Source organism: Telmatherina bonti, assembly GCF_933228915.1.
Source record: "Telmatherina bonti genome assembly, chromosome: 17".
In the NCBI taxonomy this organism is placed as follows: Eukaryota; Metazoa; Chordata; class Actinopteri; order Atheriniformes; family Telmatherinidae; genus Telmatherina; species Telmatherina bonti.
Window position 1 is genome coordinate 6,414,044 of NC_136615.1, and position 25,773 is coordinate 6,439,816.

At 45.4% G+C, this 25,773-nt stretch overlaps 1 protein-coding gene across 1 annotated transcript in view; it reads left to right on the plus strand.

Moving 5' to 3' along the window:
- Positions 1 to 25,773, plus strand: part of LOC306768302 (zinc finger SWIM domain-containing protein 6-like) — a gene marked incomplete at its 5' end in the record, with an annotated part of 67,523 nt that overhangs the window by 8,580 nt on the left and 33,170 nt on the right. Inside the window, 2 exons of the mRNA XM_079256606.1 lie at positions 19,588 to 19,944; positions 24,384 to 24,532. Coding sequence (XP_079112732.1) covers positions 19,588 to 19,944; positions 24,384 to 24,532 — 506 coding nt within the window. The remainder of the gene's footprint in view (positions 1 to 19,587; positions 19,945 to 24,383; positions 24,533 to 25,773) is intronic.

Here is a 25,773-nt window from a genome sequence, read left to right on the forward strand (position 1 = left end):
TGCAAAATAATGTTTAAACTATTTTAACATTTAAGATTATTTATGTTTTCTATAAGAATCAAAAGGGCAGTTTATTAAGATCTTGATCATTTACTTGGACATCTTCAGACTAAAACAAAGGAAAAATGTGGATTTTTTCATTATTGATAACTTATTATAACCCACTAGACTGTTCTGTATGTGGACTTTGAGGCGCTCAGTCCGGGTTCGGGGTACCAGCTCTTCTAGATGATGGAAATATCTCTTAAATACAGGTTAATGTGCAGATCTGTGTGAAGAAATCTGGAAATTGTCTGATAATATTGTGCATGATTGTGTAAAAAAAAATATAATGAAAATATTTATTAGGTGAAACAAGTTTCTTTGTTCGATGTTCACACGAGGAAAAACATTAAAATCTTCTCATCTGGAAACGTCTGAACATGCGGAGCTGTAAAAACTCCGGAAACGTCGGAGCGTTTTGTGCACCGAAGTGCAGAATTTGAGACCGAGTCCTGAAGTCTGTCACCGGCCCGTTGCCTTGGAGACGGTCCACCATGATGAAACTGAGCCCGCCTCCACACGGGGAAATCTCTCTGCTGCTCGTGGACTGAAATCCAACCAGAGTCCAGCCAAACGGCGCCGGTTCTGACTGATGGGGTCGAGTTCTGCTCCTCGTGTCCCGAAGGAGTCCAGATCCTCAGGTTTCCATCAGGATAAATGTCGTCATGGCGACGTGCAGATCAGCGGCGGAGCTTTTTATTCACGTAGATCCTGAAGCTCCAACATGCAGCCCGCGGTCCTCCCACATTTTTCTTCTTCTTGCTTTTCTTTTTGTTTTTCTTGTTCATATTTCCTTCTAAATTCCACTTCCTGTTTCTCTGTTTTTAACTTTTCCTTTCTTCCTGTTTTTCTTTTTCCTCCTCCATTCTTTTTTGGCCGCCTTCTCCATTTCCGTCCCCCTTTTTTCTGGATTCTTTTTCTTACTTTTTTCTACTTCTTGTCATTCTTTTTTCTTGTCACAATCTTTTCCCTTCATCTTCCCTTACCCTCTTCTTATTTTTATTCTTTATCTATTTCTTCTTGACTCTTTAAAAATCTTCCTGATTCCTTTTTCTACGTATCCCCTTTTCCTTCTTTTTCTCTTTTGCTTTTCTGCTTTCTTCTTGTTTCTCTTTCTTCTGCTTACAAATATATACATCTACATATATGTTTATGTAAAAATATGTAAAATATGCAAATACATAACTATATATATGTGTGTGTATCTAAGTAGTTAAATAATAAGTTGTATCTCAGGAATTTCAGGTTTTTGGAGCAGCTTTTATTGTTCCTGTATAAGTGAATTTTAGGAAGACACATCTGAAACTAAAACTTTTCATGTTTTCTGCAGTAATAATTATAAAACAAAGGATAAAAACTGGAGTCAGTTTGTCTTTCGGGTTTTCAGGGGTTTAACATCTTAACTATGTAGCTGAACCTTGTCCTAAAATAAGAAGAAAAATCAGCAGTTTTTATTATTACTGTGTTCTTTTTCTGCCCCGAGCCTCCAGAGTCACGCCGCGCTGCCGGTGATACCTGAACTTAGAGAAACGTGACGCTCCAGCTCTAACCTGACGTTTCCGTGGTGTAAGCTCTGATTGCTGCGTCTCATCTGCAGTTTTATGAAGAATCGATGGACCCGTGCATGCAGAGGAACGACCTCGCTGCTCAGCCTCTTTGCATTAACGTTTGCATGCATTTTTCCTGCGTGTGCTTCTGCTCAATTTTTATTCAGATCAATTTTTATTGGAGGAGGGTTGTGGCTCGTGCTGCCGAGCCGGATATTAGCAGAATCAGCCATGTTGAAAGCCGTCTTCACATCACGGCGAGCAAACCTGCAGGACATTAGAAGGTTGTAGGGATATTAGGCTGCTTCCCACCTCTTCCAAGACCTCCGCCGCTCCTTAAACATAAATTAAGAGGTAAAAGGAGCTGATAATCTGTCGTTGCAGCTGCTTGGGGTCGGTTAAACTGTCCTTCGTCGCCCATCCACGTCTCTCTGAGAGGAGGAGAGTCGCTGGTTTATCTCCATCTGACCTCCACTGGCTCCATCACTCCTGTAAAGTTCTCATCTTTCTCGTCGTCCAACGTGAAGTCGCTGTTTCGTTCGTCATCCATCTGACAGCTGTTGGAGCTTTATGTCAGAATACAGTGGAAAGTCACTGCCAGCGCCTTCCTACACCGGAAAAGGGAATGAAATGGATCTGATGACACATGAAGAGGTGGGATTAGCGCTGTTCAGACTGTCAGAAAGACGCGTCATCAGCTGGTAAAACGGAGGGATTTGAGCAGCTTGTATCTGGAGGTTGCTGTTTCCTGCAGACTCATGAAGGAAACCAGATAATTCCCACATCCCAGCAGGTTGCAGCATCTCCTGTGTGGAGTTTTAAGGTTTTCAGGAAGTAAGCTGATAAAGTTTGGAACCCAGATCTCGGTTGTGTTACCATAGCAACCGTACTCTTACCTGGTTGGCGGGGTTTCAGCCAGGTAGCGATGGATGCAAAATATTGTGCTTCCCGGTTTCCCTGCTGTCCTCACTGCAGCACCTCCACCTCAGCTGCATCCCAAACGTCTTCCTGGCTTTATTCCAGCCATAGAGGATCATTATTTTCCTGCTTTTCTCATCACTTGTTGATCTTTGGCTGCTCCTGATTGGACGTTACCGTCAGTTTAAGCTCTCTGATTGGTGGAAAGTCTGACAGGAAGTGTCTTCATCATCATGTCCAGGTGGAAATAGAGGTCTCTTAGCAACATGGTAGTGATGGTGATGAAGATGTGATAAATAATGGTGGATTTACCATCGAGAGTCTCTGAATAAACACTACATGTTGTGTCTGGATTGTAAACCTCCTGGACGGATAGAAACGCTGGAAAACCTCCGTAGACCAGCTGGAGGGTCACATGACCGTCCCAGTTACACCCTGCTGGTCCTGAGACAATGATGCCTTCAGTGCTGGTGCTCCAGAGCGCCGGAGATCTGGTGGACTTGATCATAATTTGCCGTTTTGGAAGCTGATGATGAAGATTTTCCCACGTAGACTTGATGACTGGACATCCACCTTGTGTCTGAAACGTTCCGTTCTCATTTAGTCTGAAAGTAGAAATTCCAGCTCAGCCTCTCAGTCGGATCTGATCCACTTCGGCTTCATCCTGCAAGTCAAAGCCTGTCGCCGACCTCGCCTCTCGGGAGCTGTTGGCCCCCCGTGGTCTGGTCCCTGTCGAGGAGGGAAACCGTGGAGCTGCAAACACAGCAGTTCAGATGATAACAGGTGGAGCGCCTTGAGGTTTCTTCAAGTTCAAGAATCTTTATGATCCCCTGGAGGCCGTTAGTTTTACAGCCAGTAACAAGATGTACAGTAAAACAGCAGAGACGTCATCACAACAACCTGATCGCAGCAGGAACACGTCTGTTAGTCCGACACGTCCAGAAGGAACAACCTGAACTGGTCCTGTAGCGGTGGTCCGAGCGTGAACGGGTCAGGCGGGCCTTCCTCGCTACGCTCACCATTAGGAGGTCACTGAGGTTATTCTGTCCTGGATCTCCAGCCATGAGCAGGCTGCAGGTGGATGTTGTGTTTGGACTGAAACATCCACATTGATCTGCTGGTTTCCAGTTTCAGACGGTGGACCAGGACTTTCTGACGCCCTCTTTCTGTTGGGTTTGGTGTGTTTGCTTCCTGCGTGTGAACCTGCTCACCATCTGCGTCTTCGCTGGTCCAAAGAGCTGCGAGTGTTAGTCGCATCGTGTCAACCTTCTGGCTGGAGCTGAAACTCTGCTTTCAGTTGATTACTCCCCCTCTTTGCATGCTTCTATCTGAATGTGTCATAAAACACAAATGATCTTGTTCTCCTGGTTCCAGCAGCAGCTGCAGGCCTCTACTCATCCTGCAGCATGACTCAGACATGCACGAGCCTCAGAGCTGCTTCAAATGTAGACAAAACCGGGTTTAAAGGCTCACCCTCAAACTATTTGTGTCCGTTATCGTAACACCTGAAGGAAAACCGTTGTTGGCTCTGCAGGAAAGTTTCCTCCCAAATCAGCTTTCATGGACCTGTTGAGCAGGCGGCGGCTTGTCACAGCAAAATAACGAAAATATTATTCTGCCTCAAGTTTCTGACACAAATCCTACAATTACAGTGATGCAATTAATAAAAAAACAAAAAAAAAACAAAACAAAAAAATCATAAGATTGGAAAATAAAAGTAACAAAAAAGGAAATAAAAAACTGAAAATAAAATAAAAAATTTTTTAGTCAAATAAAATTAAAATGTATTATATTATAAAGAAATAAGAAAAATAAATAAAACACAATACACTTGGAAATTAAAAAAAAATCTGTAAATATTAATAAAGATTAAAAAAAACAATTTGTTCAATGAAATGGAAATTTAAAAATAATTAAAATAAAAATTCAGCAAAAAATAAGAAAATAAAAGAACAAACAAAAATAAATAAAAATCTAAAGAAAATACAAAAATAAAAATCAGTGAATGAAGTAAAATAGTGAATAAAAAATAAGCCAGTAAATAGAAAAAATTTGAATAAAAACAAACATGGAATTAAAATATACTCTAAACATAGATTAAAATTTCCAAAAATATAACTTCTTAATAAATAAGATTGTAGATAAAATAACTATAAAAAAAATCAATAAACCAAAAAAGCTTGCAGCTTCGTACAGAAAATGACGTTTGACCGCATGTGCGACTTTTCCGCTGCATTTACCCAGTTTTCAGACCCTCTGGTGTCTATCCAGAACAGGAAAAGATCACCTGAGTTCAACCGAGACGCTCGGCTTCCAGTCGGACTGCAGTTTGCTGCTTTGGTGTTAGAAGGCGCGTTCACACTGCTCTAAACGAACCAAACTGTCAGAGGAAGTGAACCAGGGTTTCAAGCGCTCTGCTGGATGAATCTGGACTCTGCTTCTGCCTTTTCCACTAAACAATCCGCCGTGCACATCCCTGATTACGATGCTGTATCATGATAAAACGGAACATTTAGTGGAAATGAGCCTTTAAACTCCGACGCTGAGCGTAGCTGCAGGACATCGATCATAAAGCAGCTCTTCAGTCTTTCAGCCAGATGCAGAAAACACGCCGCTATGCACACGCATGAGGTAAACGTTTCTCTCCGTGTTCAAACTAAACTAATAACAGGGAAACTGTAATGATGCTCTCTGAATTAGCCCGGCGATCGATCGCTGCAGCAGCTCCTCAGAAATCACCTCTGGGATGACATGAGCTCTCAGAAGCCCTGCGAGCTCATCCGGTCGGCCTCCGCTCACACGAGGTCTGGCTGGCGTGCGCCTGCAGGTTGACTCATTGTTTTCATCCGTTAAAGATGAGTAATCTCACTGCATGTGCTGGAAATGGATGCAACGGCGCTTTAATGCAGTTTAACGGCCGGAGCGCTGAGCAGAGAAATGCTCTTAACTTATGAGCCGTGGTGCATTGGCTGTCCGCTACATTTTACTGTTTCATACTCAGTCTGATGTTTTTAACCAAATAATTTGACTCATTCATTCCTCAAACTGTTAAGTTTAATTTTTTTACAGCCTTGATCAGACTGTCTGCAGGATAAATTCTGAATTTATTTAATAATAATAAAAAAGCTGTAATTTACTTGACATTTTAAAATAATCAGATGACCAACATCCAGAGGAAAGAAAACGAGAAGGATCTCCCAGTTTGAGCCTGAATAGATTAGATATCAGTTTATTTGGTTTAAGATGGAATAAAATATGAAGTTAAACTGCTTTAAAACAGTGTTTAAATAAAGATAATATTCAGTGAATCTGTCCAACTCTGGAAGATGAAGGTGTGAAGAAGGTCTGAGGTGTAGTTAAGATGGAAGCTGTGAGGAAATGCGACCAATCTGAACGGTCCAGCTGGTCGTAGAGCGGAGCGATACGGCAACATCGGGTATCGATCCGATACCAAGTCAATCCAGAACAAGTGTCACTGATACCGCTGTTATTTTGGAAATATCATTTTATGTGTCTTTCTTTGATTATTGATCTAATTATGATCGTAATAAAACGATTACAAAGATTTTTTTTAAATAAAAAACAATGCGAGAACTGAGGAATTTAAATTTTTGTTTGTTTTTCTCTTTTATTACATAATTGTTTGGAAAAATAAACAGTGTAAATTATGTAAACAAAGACTTTTTTTCCCCAGTGGCCGAGTTTACACGAGTTTTATTTCAAAATAAAAGTTAAATCGGCTTTAAACAGATTAAATGTGACCTAATTCGGAAATGACAACCTGGAATTAAACTTAGTTCTGCAGTCAGCGGCTGGTTTATTCCAACAGAACTGGTTTTCCTCCATCGTGTAAACGTTCATTCTGCTCTACGTTGACTCGGTTGTTCTGCGCATGCTCGTCACTCGATGATGGGAATGGTGTCTTCCCGTTTCCGCTCACTGGAAACCATGACGTAGCATCCTCGTGTCGAGCTGCTGCTTCTAAATCGGAGTAAAAACTTTTATTATTACGAGGTTTTCTGTGTTGTTTCAGAAAAGAAAGAAGCTGGAAGAAAGTTTGTTTGTTTCCGGTAGAGTCACGGACATCACGTCCGCCCGTCGCATCAACGTGTTTACATGTGAACCTCAGTTTGGAATTTCTGTTTCAGTGTAAACCCTGAGGAGGAATTATTTAGTTCTGAATGAAAACATGTCATGTGTCCGGAGCCATCTTTGGCTTTGGGATGAGACACCCGCCACCCATCACCACCACATCTGTCAGCTGTGACGCAGGAGGAAGGAAAACACCAATTCCTTTGATGACGGTTCGCCGTTGCGTTGCTACAGCAACAGCAACAGCTGAAGGAAAACCATCATGTGACGTTTAGTAACCTGTTCAACCCATAAAACCCACAGCTGCAGCACCGTCAAGGCCGACCAACCCAAAGCTCGCTTCACAGCTCAGAAACGTGTCGTTTGGTGTGATAAGACCTGAAGAGAAGGAGAAGAAAACCGGATCTGCTGTTAACACCTGCAGCCGACAGCAGCTGCAGCTTCTTTCAAGCCACAAACACGAAGAAACCAGCAACACGTTGCGTGGAGGGAGGAAGGCGTCTGAGGAGGACGACGGTTCAGATGCTTCCTCTGTTTAAAGCTCAGAGAAGCAGACATGCAGAGTAAAACTGGACCAAACCGGATCGTAGAGGCCGTTTCCAGTCAACGTGCTTCATATCTCACACACGACACTCTGCATGTTCGGAAAAGAGGCGAGTCATGAGAAGAAAAACCTGGTGTGGAAATGTAGATGACGAGTCAGACTTTCTGAATCATTTCACACTCTGACGAAGGCGAGGTCATGGGGTTAAAGTGACTCATCGCCGCGGTTAAAATGACGTTCATGTTTATCTGATGGAGAGGAATCAGATGTTAGCGGGTTATTAGTAGTTTTATTAGTAATTATGCCTGACTGGTTGGGTTTAGGACTTTAAAGAAATGTTCAAACGCTTTCTCATGATGTAGCTTCCAGAAAGAGGCTGGCAGGTCCTGGTAGAGCATCTTCATCTGTTTCCTCTGACTGAAACCCAGAGTGAATCATCTCAACTGTGAAAATCCTCAGTCAGCGTCGTGCTTCTTCCTCTAAAAGCATCGCTGAAGTCTGCAGCAGTCATGTGACTCAATACGATGATGTAATGTCATTTTTCATTAAATATGAATCATGTTGTTCATGTGAGAAATCTTTTAAAGAGCAATAATTTGGCTTCAAGGAATTTTTTTGTGGAATTTTAGCATAATTTATGATGTTTTTATAGACAAAAACAAGAAAAGAAAACTTTTAAACTCTGTAAAAGAAACTAAATATATTGACTCATAAAACTCCAAATCTCCTCAAACGCTTAAAACTCAGCTATTTTTCAAGTGTTGTCAATACTATCATCATCATCCTCTCAGGACCAGTAGTGTGGAACTGTGGTGGTCATGTGACCCTCCAGCTGGTCTACGGAGGTTTTCCAGCGTTTCTATCCGTCCAGGAGGTTTACAATCCAGACACAACATGTAGTGTTTATTCAGAGACTCTCGATGGTAAATCCACCATTATTTATCACATCTTCATCACCATCACTACCATGTTGCTAAGAGACCTCTATTTTCACCTGGACATGATGATGAAGACACTTCCTGTCAGACTTTCCACCAATCAGAGAGCTAAAACTGACAGTGATTTCTTCTTTTGGTTGCTCTTTATGCAGCTTTATCTGTTTATACATTCATTTTACATAATTTTAGCCTCAGAATCTGACAGCTGAGGCACAAACGTCACGTCTGCATGGAAACATCATGTTACCATGGAAACATCACGTCTGCATGGAAACGTCACGTCTGCATGGAAACATCACGTCTGCATGGAAACATCCCGTCTGCATGGAAACGTCACGTCTGCATGGAAACATCCCGTCTGCATGGAAACGTCCCGTCTGCATGGAAACATCCCGTCTGCATGGAAACGTCCCGTCTGCATGGAAACATCCCGTCTGCATGGAAACGTCACGTCTGCATGGAAACATCCCGTCTGCATGGAAACGTCCCGTCTGCATGGAAACGTCCCGTCTGCATGGAAACATCCCGTCTGCATGGAAACGTCACGTCTGCATGGAAACGTCCCGTCTGCATGGAAACGTCACGTCTGCATGGAAACATCCCGTCTGCATGGAAACGTCACGTCTGCATGGAAACATCCCGTCTGCATGGAAACGTCCCGTCTGCATGGAAACGTCCCGTCTGCATGGAAACATCCCGTCTGCATGGAAACATCCCGTCTGCATGGAAACATCCCGTCTGCATGGAAACGTCACGTCTGCATGGAAACATCCCGTCTGCATGGAAACGTCACGTCTGCATGGAAACATCCCGTCTGCATGGAAACGTCGCGTCTGCATGGAAACATCCCGTCTGCATGGAAACATCCCGTCTGCATGGAAACATCCCGTCTGAGGCTGACTGGAGTGAAGAGTTCAGATTACTTATATATATAACATGAAAACCCTGAAATAGCTGAAAATTTCTCAGTTTTTGGGGTTGACTGGCAACAGATGCTTTAAATAAATAATCTTACTTCCTGTCTTTAAGCTGAGCCACATCAGCGTTTTTAGTCACATGACTCATTAGAAAGTCCAACAAGTTGCTTCCCTGAATGATGCAGAAATATTATGATCCTTGGAAACCGGGATCCGTCAGCGCCTCAGAAAGGGCTAAAAGGTTTTAGCTGATTTCAGGTCTTCGCGGAGCTCATTAGCAGCTTCAGCTCAGCTCTGTGAGGATCCTGTGGAGACCTGATGCGTCTCTGGAGACGGGAAATGCATTTGTAGAGGAGAAGCTTGGGCCGACTCGTCGATGGTCCTCCGAGGATGAGCTGAGGACTTCTGCCGAGCAGACTGGGAGCAGACAGCACTCACACACATGCTTTTAACTGGGAAGTAAAACCCTCTGCTTTTCCACCCTGAGCTGAGTTTAGTCCCTTCTTTATAAATCTGAACAGACACGTCAGAGACGCGGTGAGATTGCAGCTTTGGCTGACTGGTTTTATCTGCCTGAGCTATGTCAGAATAAAATCTGCTTTCTCTGTGTAGACGGGAAAATATGAGGAAAAACCCCATTTAACATCAGACTGCTGAAGTAAAGTTAAAGCTACTAATCAGACAGAAAACTTATGGAGAAAACAAAGTTATATGGACGTTAATGTGGGAATTTTAGTTCATTAAAATGAAACTCTGTAATATAAAATAACATTTCAGTGGAGCTGCTGAGTGACGCTGAACCTTTACGCAAACGTGACCCGTGCATGTTCGTAACGACACAATGAAGCTTGTTCCTTCCACCACGAGAAGCAAGAACAAGAAATATCGTCTTGTACATCAGGTCCATCCATCCTCCAGGAGAAGCAGGTCTGCAGCGGGGAGGGGTCACTGCGGGGGGCGATGTCTGCTTTATGTGCCATGAACCAGGTTGTTTCCTCCACCAGGTTGTGTTTTTCCCGCCGTCTTTGTGTTCAAGATAACTCAAAAGGTTACGGACGGATTTTTATAAACATTTCCAGAGTTGTTGGAAATGTAAAAATGAAGAAGTGATTAAATTCTGGAGGTGATCCGGATCACCGTTTGGATCCAGGAATGTTTTAAAAGGATTCTTTAACATCGTGCTTGGTGGAGGTTTCCGCTCTCCGAGTTTCTAGTTTCATATTTAACGAGCAGCTTCGTCCGCGGCAGGGCGGGTCGTTCCCGCGGCGGGGCGGGGTCGTGCACGCGGCTGGATCCGAGTGTTTTAATGCCACATGTAAAAATGTTGGTAATTTTTCACCACCTTGATCAGCTGTTTTATCAAAACAATCCGTTTTACCTGCAGCAGTAAAAACAAGGAAACAGCAACTCCGCTTCCTGCTTTCTCCCTGTTAACCACGCCCACCTCACATGTCCGACCAATCACACGATACTTCTTGGAGCCCCGCAAGAAAAACGTTCTGCAGCCCGATGTGTCGAGAACTGTCTTCAAACACATCCGCGAGAAGAAAATGACGTCATTTTCTTCTCGGAGCCTCGAGAACAAGAAGAAAGTTCTGGCTTCTGGTGGAGGATGGAACAGGCTTCGGACAACAAAGTGAGTGTGATGAGAAGAGAAATGAAGCAGATCAGAGCTGCAGCTCCTCTTCTACCTGAGCAGAAAAGAAGAGAAAAAGGCAGAAAGAACAAAGTTCCTGCTTCTCGTGGAGGATGGAACAAGCTGAAGGCCAGGAATCCTGGATGTCCGTGGAAATCTGCAGAGAGGCGTCTTCAGATGGAACATGAGAACAATGCAGAGTTGTTGTGTTCCAGTCGAAGAGGAGAAAAGTCACATTTTCACGCTTTTCCCCTGAAGGAACTCCAGTTTTATGAACCAGCGAGACCAAAGAAAAGACGTCAGACCAGCTGGACTTCCATGTGCTTCCATGTGCTTACGTCACCATGTCATTCCTTCCAGTGGACAGTGCTGGTCAGACGTCACTTGCAGCATTAAAGTTGTTCACCTTCGTCTGGAAAAACCCCAGAAGAAGAAAACCACAAAGTTTGTTGCTGTTCTCAACTTCTGGTGTTTTTTATTTGGTAGTTTCTGTCATCTTCTTCCTGTTCCTCCTCTTCTTCTTCTCTGGTTGCATGCCACTGCCTCCGCCATTGATTGCTCCGTTTTGTCTCCGACACAGGAGACAGATGAAACTGTCCGTCCTCTGTGTCCACCGTAAATGGCCTCCGAGGAACGCCGTTTGGTCCCTGCTGAACAAGTCAGTTCAGTTAAAATGTTTAAATATTAATTTAGTTATTTGTGTTGAATCATTTTAATCCTTTTAAAACATGAATTCCCCAACTGGAGACGTTGAGGCCGGATGAAGCTGATCTCTCCTGCAGTTTCTGGACTGAAATGTCTCAGATTTATTCCTTCTTTATTTTCCTGTTCAGTGAAAATGTTGACATAAATCTGCAGCTGCATCAATCCAGACAGATTTCCATCTTCATCCTGGACGTAGGGCTGATCGATTACAACAAAAATTATAATCACAATTATTCTGACTGAAATTGAGATCTGGATTATTTAACACAATTATCCAGTATTTATAAACAACGCTGCGCGTCGTGGTGTTCTAGACTCCGTGCCGTGCATTATAACCGTCTAATGGACGGTTCCGAGTTGTTTAATCTGCTTTTACCGCTTCTATAGGAACTATTTTACGTTGGCCTGGATGTAGGTTTTATACCAAACAACCGCTGTCAGGCTGCAGCACGTTTCTCTCACTCACCTGTTAAAAGACGGCTGATCTGAACCAGCTGGTTAACGCGTTGCTATGGTAACGCACCGTAACGGAGGGATATTACAGCGTTTAACTGGCCGAACTATGTATAGGACAATAATGCAGCCAGTTGTCACTGACAATGGTATAAACTATGTTTAGGTGAACTTCCACAACCTACTGCAGTTATTCTACATTGACCTGCAGCCGGAGCCGACTGAGACTGGCCGCCTGGGAGGGCTTTAGGACGGGAGAGGCTCCCGCTGCTCCTTCCTTACAGTAACTGCAGAACAATATGTGCCTTCAAGTCAGTCGCCAAAACACCAGAAAAGTCTCTAATAACTCCAGTAAAAGCTGCTAGATTTGTCGCTTTTAACAAAAAAAGTCTCCAGATTTAGCGAGAAAGTCTCCAAGTTGGCAACAGTGTCTGAATGAAAGCAAAGCGGCTGTGGGAGGAGTTTACAGCACAGCGCTGCAACGCCAGAGACGCTCGATTAGCAGCTGAAGACAGCAGGAGAGGAAACTGCAGAGAGAAAAATAATCACACCCTTTTATTTTTATCATCGTTGGAAACCCAGATCGTACTGAGATTAAAATCCGATTAATACCTGACCTACCTGGACGTGTCTTTTTCTTTATGGCAAGCCAAAATCTTTCCTTTGTGCTTTGTGCCATCTTTATTTCTTCCTCACCAGAAACACAAATCCTGATATTTACAGCTTAAAACTCTCCACAATGACCCAAAAGAAAACTGTTTGCAGAGATAAAACCATTTTTTACATAACCATCGTATGCTGCGTCCCGACGAGTTAATAATGAAGTTTGTTGAGATGAAGACGACACAGACGGTTGAATTAAAGAGACCTGTTCTAGTTCCTAGGATCCTCTACGGGATGGACGTTGGGATTATTTTACCCCAGCAGTGGAAGCTAGCAGAGAAAACAGTCTAAATGAAACCAGAAATATTCTGCAACAATGGAGCCAGAAAGCACCATAAAAGCTGAAATCTGCTGTGGATGATGAAGAATGCCTCCAGTTTCAGGCCAGACAGGCTGAGTAACGCCGGCGTCTGTAATGTCTCACGCACCGTGAAGCTGGCCTCTTGTTTTTCTGACAGAGATGAGGAATTTCTGTCCGCCGGGCCGCAGAGGGTTCGTTCAGCTGTGCAGTATTTCAGTCCGGTTTGTCATTTCTCCAATTCAGACACAAAGTCAGAATACAAGGAGAAAGCAGGTCAGACTTCTGGTTCTGATCCAGAAAGAGGTTTTACTTTCTGGTTCTGGTCCTGATGGAGGTTTCCCTTCCTGGTTCTGGTCCTGATGGAGGTTTCCCTTCCTGGTTCTGGTCCTGATGGAGGTTTTCCTTCCTGGTTCTGGTCCAGATGGAGGTTTTCCTTCCTGGTTCTGGTCCTGATGGAGGTTTTCCTTCCTAGTTCTGGTCCTGATGGAGGTTTTCCTTCCTGGTTCTGGTCCTGATGGAGGTTTTCCTTCCTAGTTCTGGTCCTGATGGAGGTTTTCCTTCCTGGTTCTGGTCCTGATGGAGGTTTTCCTTCCTAGTTCTGGTCCTGATGGAGGTTTTCCTTCCTGGTTCTGGTCCTGATGGAGGTTTTCCTTCCTGGTTCTGGTTCTGATGGAGGTTTTCCTTCCTGGTTCTGGTCCTGATGGAGGTTTCCCTTCCTGGTTCTGGTCCAGATGGAGGTTTCCCTCCTGGTTCTGGTCCAGATGGAGGTTTTCCTTCCTGGATCTTCCTGTAAAAGTGAGGAAGAACAGAATAATTATATGTGGAAACGTCACTGTTGGCCGGTGAAAATAATAGAGTTTCCAGCATCAGCTCCTCTGATGGAGGTCAGGATCATAATCAGGATCAGGATCATAATCAGGATCAGGATCAGGATCAGGATGCGGATAAGAGTCAGGGTCAGGATCCGGATTCGGATCTGGATTAATATATGTTCTAGCTTTCGCTGCCAGCAAAGCTCTGCATGCTATCACTGAACATGGACACAGATTGACCCAGTTAAACTCAAATCCTCATGACCTGAAGGTGAACCCAAAGCCTTCGTCCTCCAGTAGCCCCCCCCCCCCCCCCCCCCCATCCCCCCCTCTCACCACACAGTGATATTTATCACCTGAAATATGAAGATAGTGACAATACAGGGGGAAAACCAGTTAAGCAGCTTCCTACCAGCTAACATAAACTTAGATCTACAACCAGCTAACTGGTCTGAAACCAGTGGAGCCTGTTGGGTTGGGATCTGTCCACTTAGATCTACAACCAGCTAACTGGTCTGAAACCAGTGGAGCCTGTTGGGTTTGGATCCGTCCACTTAGACCTACAATCAGCTAACTGGTCTGAAACCAGTGGAGCCTGTTGGGTTGGGATCCGTCCACTTAGATCTACAACCAGCTAACTGGTCTGAAACCAGTGGAGCCTGTTGGGTTGGGATCCGTCCACTTAGATCTACAACCAGCTAACTGGTCTGAAACCAGTGGAGCCTGTTGGGTTTGGATCCGTCCACTTAGACCTACAACCAGCTAACTGGTCTGAAACCAGTGGAGCCTGTTGGGTTGGGATCCGTCCACTTAGATCTACAACCAGCTAACTGGTCTGAAACCAGTGGAGCCTGTTGGGTTGGGATCCGTCCACTTAGATCTACAACCAGCTTACTGGTCTGAAACCAGTGGAGCCTGTTGGGTTTGGATCCGTCCACTTAGATCTACAACCAGCTAACTGGTCTGAAACCAGTGGAGTCTGTTGGGTTGGGATCCGTCCACTTAGATCTACAACCAGCTAACTGGTCTGAAACCAGTGGAGCCTGTTGGGTTGGGATCCGTCCACTTAGATCTACAACCAGCTAACTGGTCTGAAACCAGTGGAGCCTGTTGGGTTGGGATCCGTCCACTTAGATCAACAACCAGCTAACTGGTCTGAAACCAGTGGAGCCTGTTGGGTTGGGATCCGTCCACTTAGATCTACAACCAGCTAACTGGTCTGAAACCAGTGGAGCCTGTTGGGTTTGGATCCGTCCACTTAGATCTACAACCAGCTAACTGGTCTGAAACCAGTGGAGCCTGTTGGGTTGGGATCCGTCCACTTAGATCTACAACCAGCTAACAGGTCTGAAACCAGTGGAGCCTGTTGGGTTGGGATCCGTCCCCTTAGATCAACAACCAGCTAACTGGTCTGAAACCAGTGGAGCCTGTTGGGTTTGGATCCGTCCACTTAGATCTACAACCAGCTAACAGGTCTGAAACCAGTGGAGCCTGTTGGGTTGGGATCCGTCCCCTTAGATCAACAACCAGCTAACTGGTCTGAAACCAGTGGAGCCTGTTGGGTTTGGATCCGTCCACTTAGATCTACAACCAGCTAACTGGTCTGAAACCAGTGGAGCCTGTTGGGTTGGGATCCGTCCACTTAGATCTACAACCAGCTAACTGGTCTGAAACCAGTGGAGCCTGTTGGGTTGGGATCCGTCCACTTAGATCAACAACCAGCTAACTGGTCTGAAACCAGTGGAGCCTGTTGGGTTGGGATCCGTCCACTTAGATCTACAACCAGCTAACTGGTCTGAAACCAGTGGAGCCTGTTGGGTTGGGATCCGTCCACTTAGATCTACAACCAGCTAACTGGTCTGAAACCAGTGGAGCCTGTTGGGTTGGGATCCGTCCACTTAGATCTACAACCAGCTAACTGGTCTGAAACCAGTGGAGCCTGTTGGGTTGGGATCCGTCCACTTAGATCTACAACCAGCTAACTGGTCTGAAACCAGTGGAGCCTGTTGGGTTGGGATCCGTCCACTTAGATCTACAACCAGCTAACTGGTCTGAAACCAGTGGAGCCTGTTGGGTTTGGATCCGTCCACTTAGATCAACAACCAGCTAACTGGTCTGAAACCAGTGGAGCCTGTTGGGTTGGGATCCGTCCACTTAGATCTACAACCAGCTAACTGGTCTGAAACCAGTGGAGCCTGTTGGGTTTGGATCCGTCCACTTAGATCTACAACCAGCTAACTGGTCTGAAACCAGTGGAGCCTGTTGGGTTGGGATCCGTCCACTTAGATCTACAACCAGCTAACTGGTCTGAAACCAGTGGAGCCTGTTGGGTTGGGATCCGTCCACTTAGATCTACAACCAGCTAACTGGTCTGAAACCAGTGGAGCCTGTTGGGTTGGGATCCGTCCACTTAGATCTACAACCAGCTAACTGGTCTGAAACCAGTGGAGCCTGTTGGGTTGGGATCCGTCCACCGTGATTATTGATGACTTGTTTACTGCTTCACTGCCGTCCCAGAGGCAGCTCTGCGTCTCCGCGGGACAGAGATTAGCTTTCCCTTTGTCAGCAGAACAATAACACACACCTGTAAACACACTCACACACACCTGCAAAACACACACACACGCACCTGTAAACACACACACACACACACACACTGTGGAAGCCCTAACCCTCAACCCTGACCGGTAGGCTTTGCAGGATAAGCTGCTTCCAGACTGACCAGGAGTAAAGCCCTAAACCGAGCAGTGCACAACACATGGGAGCACAACACCTGGGAACACAACACCTGGGAACACACGCTCTTATTTACCAACATCTGATTGGACATGTGGGTCAGGTGACCAGAACAGACCAGAATGTTCTAGACTGGAACATCTAGTCTTTACGGCGTGATGTCGTCCTTTCTGAGGCGTGAAGCAACTTTCAGAAAATCCTCTCATGTCGGATCGGAAGTTCGGCCAGTGTAAAGACCGACTTCGGTACCTGCGACGTTATTTCTGTCTTACAGTTTTACTGTTTTTAAGATCTTTCTTCAGTTTTATTCCATTTTAGTGTTTTTTATTCCATTTTATTTTTTTATTCCATTGGAGTGTATTCATTTATTTATATTTATTGCACTTGACTTTTATTAACTTTTTATCGTTCGAACCTTCTTGCTGTGAAGCCACAAGGCTACCCGCTATGCCACTGTGCCGACGAAGATTCACTTAAATGTAACAGATCCAGGTTTCAGAATCCAGGTTCCAGATTCCAGGTTCCAGGATCCAGATTCCAGGATCTAGATTCCAGGTTTCAGGATCCAGAATCCAGGATCTAGATTCCAGGTTCCAGGATCCAGATTCCAGGATCTATATTCCAGGTTCCAGGATCCAGAATCCAGGATCTGGGTTCCAGAAAAAGTTGCGCTGCGTTGGCACCATGTCTGCTGGTCCAGAGCAAAGACGCGGGCATGTTTGAGGCTGGTGCTGCAACTACAACGCTGTGAGCATCTTTAGAACCAGAACCGAAGCGAGAAATTTTTAAAGTTCAACATGATGAGATGATGATGATGATGATGATGATGAGGGAGCAGGCAGAAATCAGGCTGGCGTGGGGTGAAGGGGTTAAGTTTGGTTGCTATGCGGAGCACAGAGCAGTATTATGCAAGCTGCGAGAACGGAGGAAGTGCTGAGCTCAAGGCTCTGGCTCGCCGCCAGGCTCACGCTCCTGCACATGCACGCTCCTGCACGTGCACGCTCAGCTGAGGCCGTGCAGACTTTCCAGCAGCCTCCTCCAGTCGCTGTGTTTCTGTTACGTCAGAGGTTCAGCTGTGGGTTAGGCATCACCGGGGCGGGGCGGCAGAACTCGGAGAGAAAGGCCAGGATGTGGGGTGGTGTGAAGTCGGGTCCAGTGTGGCACCGCTTGGCAGGAAGAACCGAAACAACAGTCTCTATTTCTAGACCGGTTTCAGGCTCATATCGACTCCTTCCGCCCCACTTCACTGCTTTGTCAAACACATGAGCAGAAAACACCTACTCAGTTTACAGCATCTTCCACCCAGCAGGACTGGTGTGTGTGTGTGTGTGTGTGTGTGTGTGTGTGTGTGTGTGTGTGTGAGACACATACATGAGGACATCCGAGCAAAGTGGAATCAAACCTCCGGGCTGATGTTCCATGCTGCTGGAGGATTTACCGCTGTAAACCTCAGACCAGCACGTCTCCATTTTGATGGTTTTCTTCTATTTCCTGCAGAAACTTCCAGCAGGTGTGAGGACCGCCGGTGAGCGGCGTGAAGGCGTGTTGGACGGAGCTGAGACATGGCGGCGCGTCGTTTCCTCCGTCCAGCCGTCATCACAAACCAGGACCATCATCACAAGCATGATTGGTCCACAAAACACCTCAAAGAATTTTATTAATATTTACATTAAATTCAGGTCATTCATTTTATTTTGTTTTGCTAATTATTTAACTTTTTCTTTTACTTATTTATTATAATAAACTTTATAAAACGTGTCAAAATCGTTTAAAGACTAAACTCATGTCTTATTTTTATTTTAAATGTATCTTATCATAAACCCCATAAAACCAAATGGGACATATTGCAAATAAAAACTTAATTTACTATAATAAATACTGAAATACTGATCTGAAAACATAAAATAAAATATATACATATTAAATTAAACACTGAATCTGTACTTTAAGTGGTCAGAATCCACTAATTCACAGTTTAAATGTTCAGTAAAAAAACTGAATATTAAACCCAAAACCTGAAGTTATTCCAGATTCTACACACATGATTAAACTTTATAAAATGCTGAGTCATTCCTTCAACATCCTCATCGTATCCGCGTCAAGTTGCACGACTCCGGTTGTCCACAGGTTTCCTGTCAGCCATCATCTGATGGAAACGCTGCAGATCTGACAGAAGGCCTCTGATGCTTTTTCCTTCTGGCTCAAACCTGTCGTCCGCCTGTCTGGCATCGTTTCAGCCTCTCATGCGGCCAACGTGAATGTTTAATGTTTTTCAGTTTGCATGACAGCAGGATGCAGGAAGGACACGATGCTCCTGGGATTCAGGACTAAATGGCTACGGCTCAATCTGTCGTCGGAGAGAAGGACGTGTTCGTGATGGATCAGATCAGACGGGTGATAAAATAACCCACTGACCTCCTCCGACCAGCGCTTCTTGAAGTTCGCCTTGTCGCCATGGCGTCCGCGTCTGACTCGCTGTGAAACCTCGGCCATCACCGGGCTTCTTTGTTCTCCGATCAGGACGTTAAAAAGGAGAATCTGGGCTTGTTGTGTTCATGGTTCACATTTATCCACATAAAAAGCTTCTGGACGCAGAACTCATCTGCAGGTTCCTGCGTTTACGGTAGGATGACGGGACTCTGAGCTGGTTTGGATCTGGAGGTCTGCAGACCAGACCTGACCCTCTCTGGAGGTCTGCAGACCAGACCTGACCCTCTCTGGAGGTCTGCAGACCAGATCTGAACCTTACTGAATCCATCATGACTTAAGCCCCGCCCTCCAGCTGCCAGGTGGTTTAAATCAGTGAAACCAGGTGTAGCACAGTAGCGTCTAACTTCTAGCCGCCTTTAATTGCCTCGTTTCCTTCAGAATGTAACATTTGGTGAATGATCCCTTTAAAACAAGCAAATAAAAGTTTGTTGGTTCTCCTGCTGGACCTCCTCCTGGTACAACCTCTAAACCTTCCAGTGTTTTTATTCCATTCCTGCATTTTTAAATCCCTTTCTTCCCTGAAGCTCTGCAGAAATGATTGTTAAAGGTCTGGGAGGGACGTCTTCTCTGACCTCACTGGACATTTTTTTAAATGTGGGATTATTTGTGTTGCCGTTAGCAACGTGAACTTAAACAATCCAGCATCATTTTCTCTCCTGTCTTTAAATATAGACAGACATGTTTTCATTGTTTTTATCTCTTAACCTCTTAAAATCCCTCATGGATAAAGCCTGGGCCGTCTGTTTTACCCATGCGATGCCCAGCAGGACTGACTTCCTGTGTTTCTGTGCAGGTTTCCACCTCAGCGGGACCGTACGGGAACCGGCCACGTCCTCGGAACCGGAGCTGGTCTGCAACGTGTCCGTCAGCTTCGACCGGTGTAAGATCACCTCCGTAACCTGCAGCTGCGGTAACAAGGACATCTTCTACTGCGCCCATGTGGTGGCGCTCGCCCTGTACCGGGTACGGAAGCCCGAGCTGGTCAAACTGCGCCTGCCCATCTCAGAGACGCTCTTCCAGATGAACAGAGACCAGCTGCAGAAGTTCGTCCAGTACCTGATCACCGTGCATCACACCGAGGTGCTGCCCACCGCCCAGAAACTGGCGGACGAAATCCTGCTGCAGAACTCAGAGATCAACCAGGTCCACGGTGAGTTGAGGGGAAAGAGCGCAGATATCTGTCTGCAGCCAGCTGGATGTTCTGATAAAATGATGACGAGATAATCAGCCTAAACATTAAAACCACTGGCAGCGAAGTACCTGGTTTTAATGTTTAGGCTGATCAGTCTGCATGTAAGAAAATTTATTCAGATTTTTCTTCTATTTCCCTTTGTTTTAGCTAGTTTTTCTATGTCCTCGTTCCTGCTCTTCACGTTTACGAATGAACAAACCTCTCATTGGCGTTTAACACGAGTTATATGTTAGTAGAAAGGAGTTACATTCGCCGTCCACTTCATGGCTCTATGGCTCCTCAGCATTCATGATGAGAATCTCCCGTTCCACCTCATCATGATGAGAATCTCCCGTTCCACCACATCATGATGAGAATCTCCCGTTCCACCTCATCACCATGAGAATCTCCCGTTCCACCTCATCATGATGAGAATCTCCCGTTCCACCTCATCACCATGAGAATCTCCCGTTCCACCTCATCATGATGAGAATCTCCCGTTCCACCTCATCACCATGAGAATCTCCCGTTCCACCTCATCACCATGAGAATCTCCCGTTCCACTTCATCATGATGAGAATCTCCCGTTCCACCTCATCACCGTGAGAATCTCCCGTTCCACCTCATCATGATGAGAATCTCCCGTTCCACCTCATCATGATGAGAATCTCCCGTTCCACCACATCATGATGAGAATCTCCCGTTCCACCTCATCACCATGAGAATCTCCCGTTCCACTTCATCATGATTAGAATCTCCCGTTCCACCACATCATGATGAGAATCTCCCGTTCCACCTCATCACCATGAGAATCTCCCGTTCCACCTCATCACCATGAGAATCTCCCGTTCCACCACATCACGATGAGAATCTCCCGTTCCACCTCATCACCATGAGAATCTCCCGTTCCACCTCATCACCATGAGAATCTCCCGTTCCACCACATCACGATGAGAATCTCCCGTTCCACCACATCATGATGAGAATCTCCCGTTCCACCTCATCACCAGGAGAATCTCCCGTTCCACCTCATCATGATGAGAATCTCCCGTTCCACCTCATCACCATGAGAATCTCCCGTTCCACCTCATCACCATGAGAATCTCCCGTTCCACTTCATCATGATGAGAATCTCCCGTTCCACCTCATCACCGTGAGAATCTCCCGTTCCACCTCATCATGATGAGAATCTCCCGTTCCACTTCATCATGATGAGAATCTCCCGTTCCAGCACATCACCATGAGAATCTCCCGTTCCACTTCATCATGATGAGAATCTCCCGTTCCACCACATCACCATGAGAATCTCCCGTTCCACCACATCATGATGAGAATCTCCCGTTCCACCTCATCACCATGAGAATCTCCCGTTCCACCTCATCATGATGAGAATCTCCCGTTCCACCACATCACCATGAGAATCTCCCGTTCCACCTCATCATGATGAGAATCTCCCGATCCACCTCATCACCATGAGAATCTCCCGTTCCACCTCATCACCATGAGAACCTCCCGTTCCACCTCATCACCATGAGAATCTCCCGTTCCACCTCATCACCATGAGAATCTCCCGTTCCACTTCATCATGATGAGAATCTCCCGTTCCACCACATCATGATGAGAATCTCCCGTTCCACCTCATCACCATGAGAATCTCCCGTTCCACCTCATCACCGTGAGAATCTCCCGTTCCACCTCATCATGATGAGAATCTCCCGTTCCACCACATCATGATGAGAATCTCCCGTTCCACCTCATCACCATGAGAATCTCCCGTTCCACCTCATCACGATGAGAATCTCCCGTTCCACCACATCATGATGAGAATCTCCCGTTCCACCTCATCACCATGAGAATCTCCCGTTCCACTTCATCATGATGAGAATCTCCCGTTCCACCACATCACCATGAGAATCTCCCGTTCCACCTCATCACCATGAGAATCTCCCGTTCCACCTCATCACCATGAGAATCTCCCGTTCCACCTCATCACCATGAGAATCTCCCGTTCCACCTCATCATGATGAGAATCTCCCGTTCCACTTCATCACCATGAGAATCTCCCGTTCCACCACATCACCATGAGAATCTCCCGTTCCACTTCATCATGATGAGAATCTCCCGTTCCACCACATCACCATGAGAATCTCCCGTTCCACCACATCACCATGAGAATCTCCCGTTCCACCTCATCACCATGAGAATCTCCCGTTCCACCTCATCATGATGAGAATCTCCCGTTCCACTTCATCATGATGAGAATCTCCCGTTCCACCACATCACCATGAGAATCTCCCGTTCCGCCTCATCATGATGAGAATCTCCCGTTCCACCTCATCATGATGAGAATCTCCCGTTCCACCTCATCACCATGAGAATCTCCCGTTCCACCTCATCATGATGAGAATCTCCCGTTCCACCTCATCACCATGAGAATCTCCCGTTCCACCACATCATGATGAGAATCTCCCGTTCCAGCACATCACCATGAGAATCTCCCGTTCCACTTCATCATGATGAGAATCTCCCGTTCCACCTCATCATGATGAGAATCTCCCGTTCCACCTCATCACCATGAGAATCTCCCGTTCCACCTCATCACCATGAGAATCTCCCGTTCCACCTCATCATGATGAGAATCTCCCGTTCCACCTCATCACCATGAGAATCTCCCGTTCCACCTCATCACCATGAGAATCTCCCGTTCCACCTCATCACCATGAGAATCTCCCGTTCCACCTCATCACCATGAGAATCTCCCGTTCCACTTCATCATGATGAGAATCTCCCGTTCCACCACATCACCATGAGAATCTCCCGTTCCACCTCATCACTATGAGAATCTCCCGTTCCACGGGAGATTCTCATCATGATGAGAATCTCCCGTTCCACCTCATCACCATGAGAATCTCCCGTTCCACCTCATCACGATGAGAATCTCCCGTTCCACCTCATCATGATGAGAATCTCCCGTTCCACCTCATCACCATGAGAATCTCCCGTTCCACCTCATCACGATGAGAATCTCCCGTTCCACCTCATCATGATGAGAATCTCCCGTTCCACCTCATCATGATGAGAATCTCCCGTTCCACCTCATCACCATGAGAATCTCCCGTTCCACCTCATCACGATGAGAATCTCCCGTTCCACCTCATCATGATGAGAATCTCCCGTTCCACCTCATCACCATGACAATCTCCCGTTCCACCTCATCACCATGAGAATCTCCCGTTCCACCTCATCATGATGAGAATCTCCCGTTCCACTTCATCACCATGAGAACCTCCCGTTCCGCCTCATCATGATGAGAATCTCCCGTTCCACCTCATCATGATGAGAATCTCCCGTTCCACCTCATCACCATGAGAATCTCCCGTTCCACCTCATCACCATGAGAATCTCCCGTTCCACCTCATCACCATGAGAATCTCCCGTTCCGCCTCATCACCATGAGAATCTCCCGTTCCACCTCATCACCATGAGAATCTCCCGTTCCGCCTCATCACCATGAGAACCTCCCGTTCCACCTCATCACCATGAGAACCTCCCGTTCCACCTCATCACCATGAGAACCTCCCGTTCCACCTCATCACCATGAGAATCTCCCGTTCCACCTCATCACCATGAGAATCTCCCGTTCCACCTCATCACCATGAGAATCTCCCGTTCCACCTCATCACCATGAGAATCTCCCGTTCCACCTCATCACCATGAGAATCTCCCGTTCCACCTCATCACGATGAGAATCTCCCGTTCCACCTCATCATGATGAGAATCTCCCGTTCCACCTCATCATGATGAGAATCTCCCGTTCCACCTCATCATGATGAGAATCTCCCGTTCCACCTCATCACCATGAGAATCTCCCGTTCCACCTCATCACCATGAGAATCATCAACCATTCTGATGCTCAGTTTGACCTTCAGCAAATCGTCTTCACCATGTCTACATGCTGCCGTGTGATTGGCTGTTGTTTATTCTGCAGTAACCTCTTGGAGGATTAGCTGCATCTTGATGGTTGAACATGTTTCCCTTTTATCTGCATTTCTCATTACTCTCCACAGAAAGCCGTTCAGGCTGTTTTTGTTGGAATCATGTGGACTTAATCCCTCCTGGGGATCCATGTAGAGTGTTACAAATGTTGCTCATGCCGGTGGGTTGTTGTTGCAGAGTTTATCCAATTGATCAGTGTTTAAGCCTTAATGCATTAAGACAGAGGGCGAGCTTTTGTTGATGCTGATATCAGCATATTCATCTGCACTGCTCTGGGTAAAAAGAATTTAAATAAAGTTTGCATCTCCTGCTGCTTATTTGCTAAATATTTAGAAGAGTTCTCGCTCCACTGAATGTGTCAGTTCATAAATTCCTGACTAATTTTATTTCTTCTTTTTTCCATTTTTTTTTTTTTGCTGCAGGAGCTCCAGATCCGACAGCAGGGGCGAGCGTGGACGACGAGAACTGCTGGCATCTTGATGAGGAGCAAGTCCAGGAGCAAGTCAAGCTCTTCCTCTCCCAGGGGGGTTACCATGGCTCTGGAAAGCAGCTCAACTTGCTGTTCTGCAAGGTAGCAACTCCCAAACCACATGAGTTCTTCTTCACTGTCATTTAAAAGGTGCTTGTTTAGATGAACCTTCCTGACTGCGTCGTCTTGTACAGGAGGCAGGCTGAGATCCTACAGCACAGAAGTTGCTCGTAGAAACCATGAAGCAGCAATGCTAACGTCACTTATATTGTAGCTTCCTTTTCTTCTGAAGCTGCTGAGAGGTGTTGGGACCTGGAATGTTTGTCCTTCGTCCTTCGGCCTACAGAGACGCTGGATCCAGGATGTGTTTGAGTGATTTATTACACACAGCGTGGATAATGATGATGGACTCACAGAGAATAAACCGGAATGATGTCGGAGAAAAACACTAAAGGTTAAAGTGAAAATATGGTCAATAGACAGCTGCCTCTGAGTGGCTGGAGGAGAAAAGGAAGCTGCAATATTTATGAACATAAGACATTACTTTACTCATTCCTCGATTACTATACTCATCCCCGGGATTACTTTACTTTTCCTAGAATTATTATACTCGTTCCTAGGATTACTGTACTCATTCCTAGGATTACTTTAGTCATTCCTAGTATTACTTTAGTCATTCCTAGTATTACTTTAGTCATTCCCAGTATTACTTGATTCATTCCTAGTATTACTTTACTCATTCCTAGATTACTTTAAAGTAATCCTAGGAATGAGTAGTCATTCCTAGTATTACTTTAGTCATTCCTAGTATTACTTTAGTCATTCCTAGGATTACTTTTCTCAGTCCTAGATTACTATACTCATTCCTAGGATTACTTTACTCATTCCAAGATTATTTTACTCATTCCTAGGATTACTTTATTCATTCCTAGGATTACTTTACTCATTCCTAGGATTACTTTACTTGTTTCTAAGATTACTTTACTCATCCCTAGGATTACTTTACTCATTCCTAGGATTACTATCCTCATCCCTAGGATTACTTTACTTGTTTCTAAGATTACTTTACTCATCCCTAGGATTACTTCACTCATTCCGTGGATGACTTTACTCATTCCAAGCTTACTTTACTCGTTCCTAGGATTACCATACTCATTCCCAGTGTTTACTTTACTCGTTCCTAGGATTACTTTATTCATTCCTAGGATTACTTTACTCATTCCTAGGATTACTATCCTCATCCCTAGGATTACTTTACTTGTTTCTAAGATTACTTTACTCATCCCTAGGATTACTTCACTCATTCTGTGGATGACTTTACTCATTCCAAGCTTACTTTACTC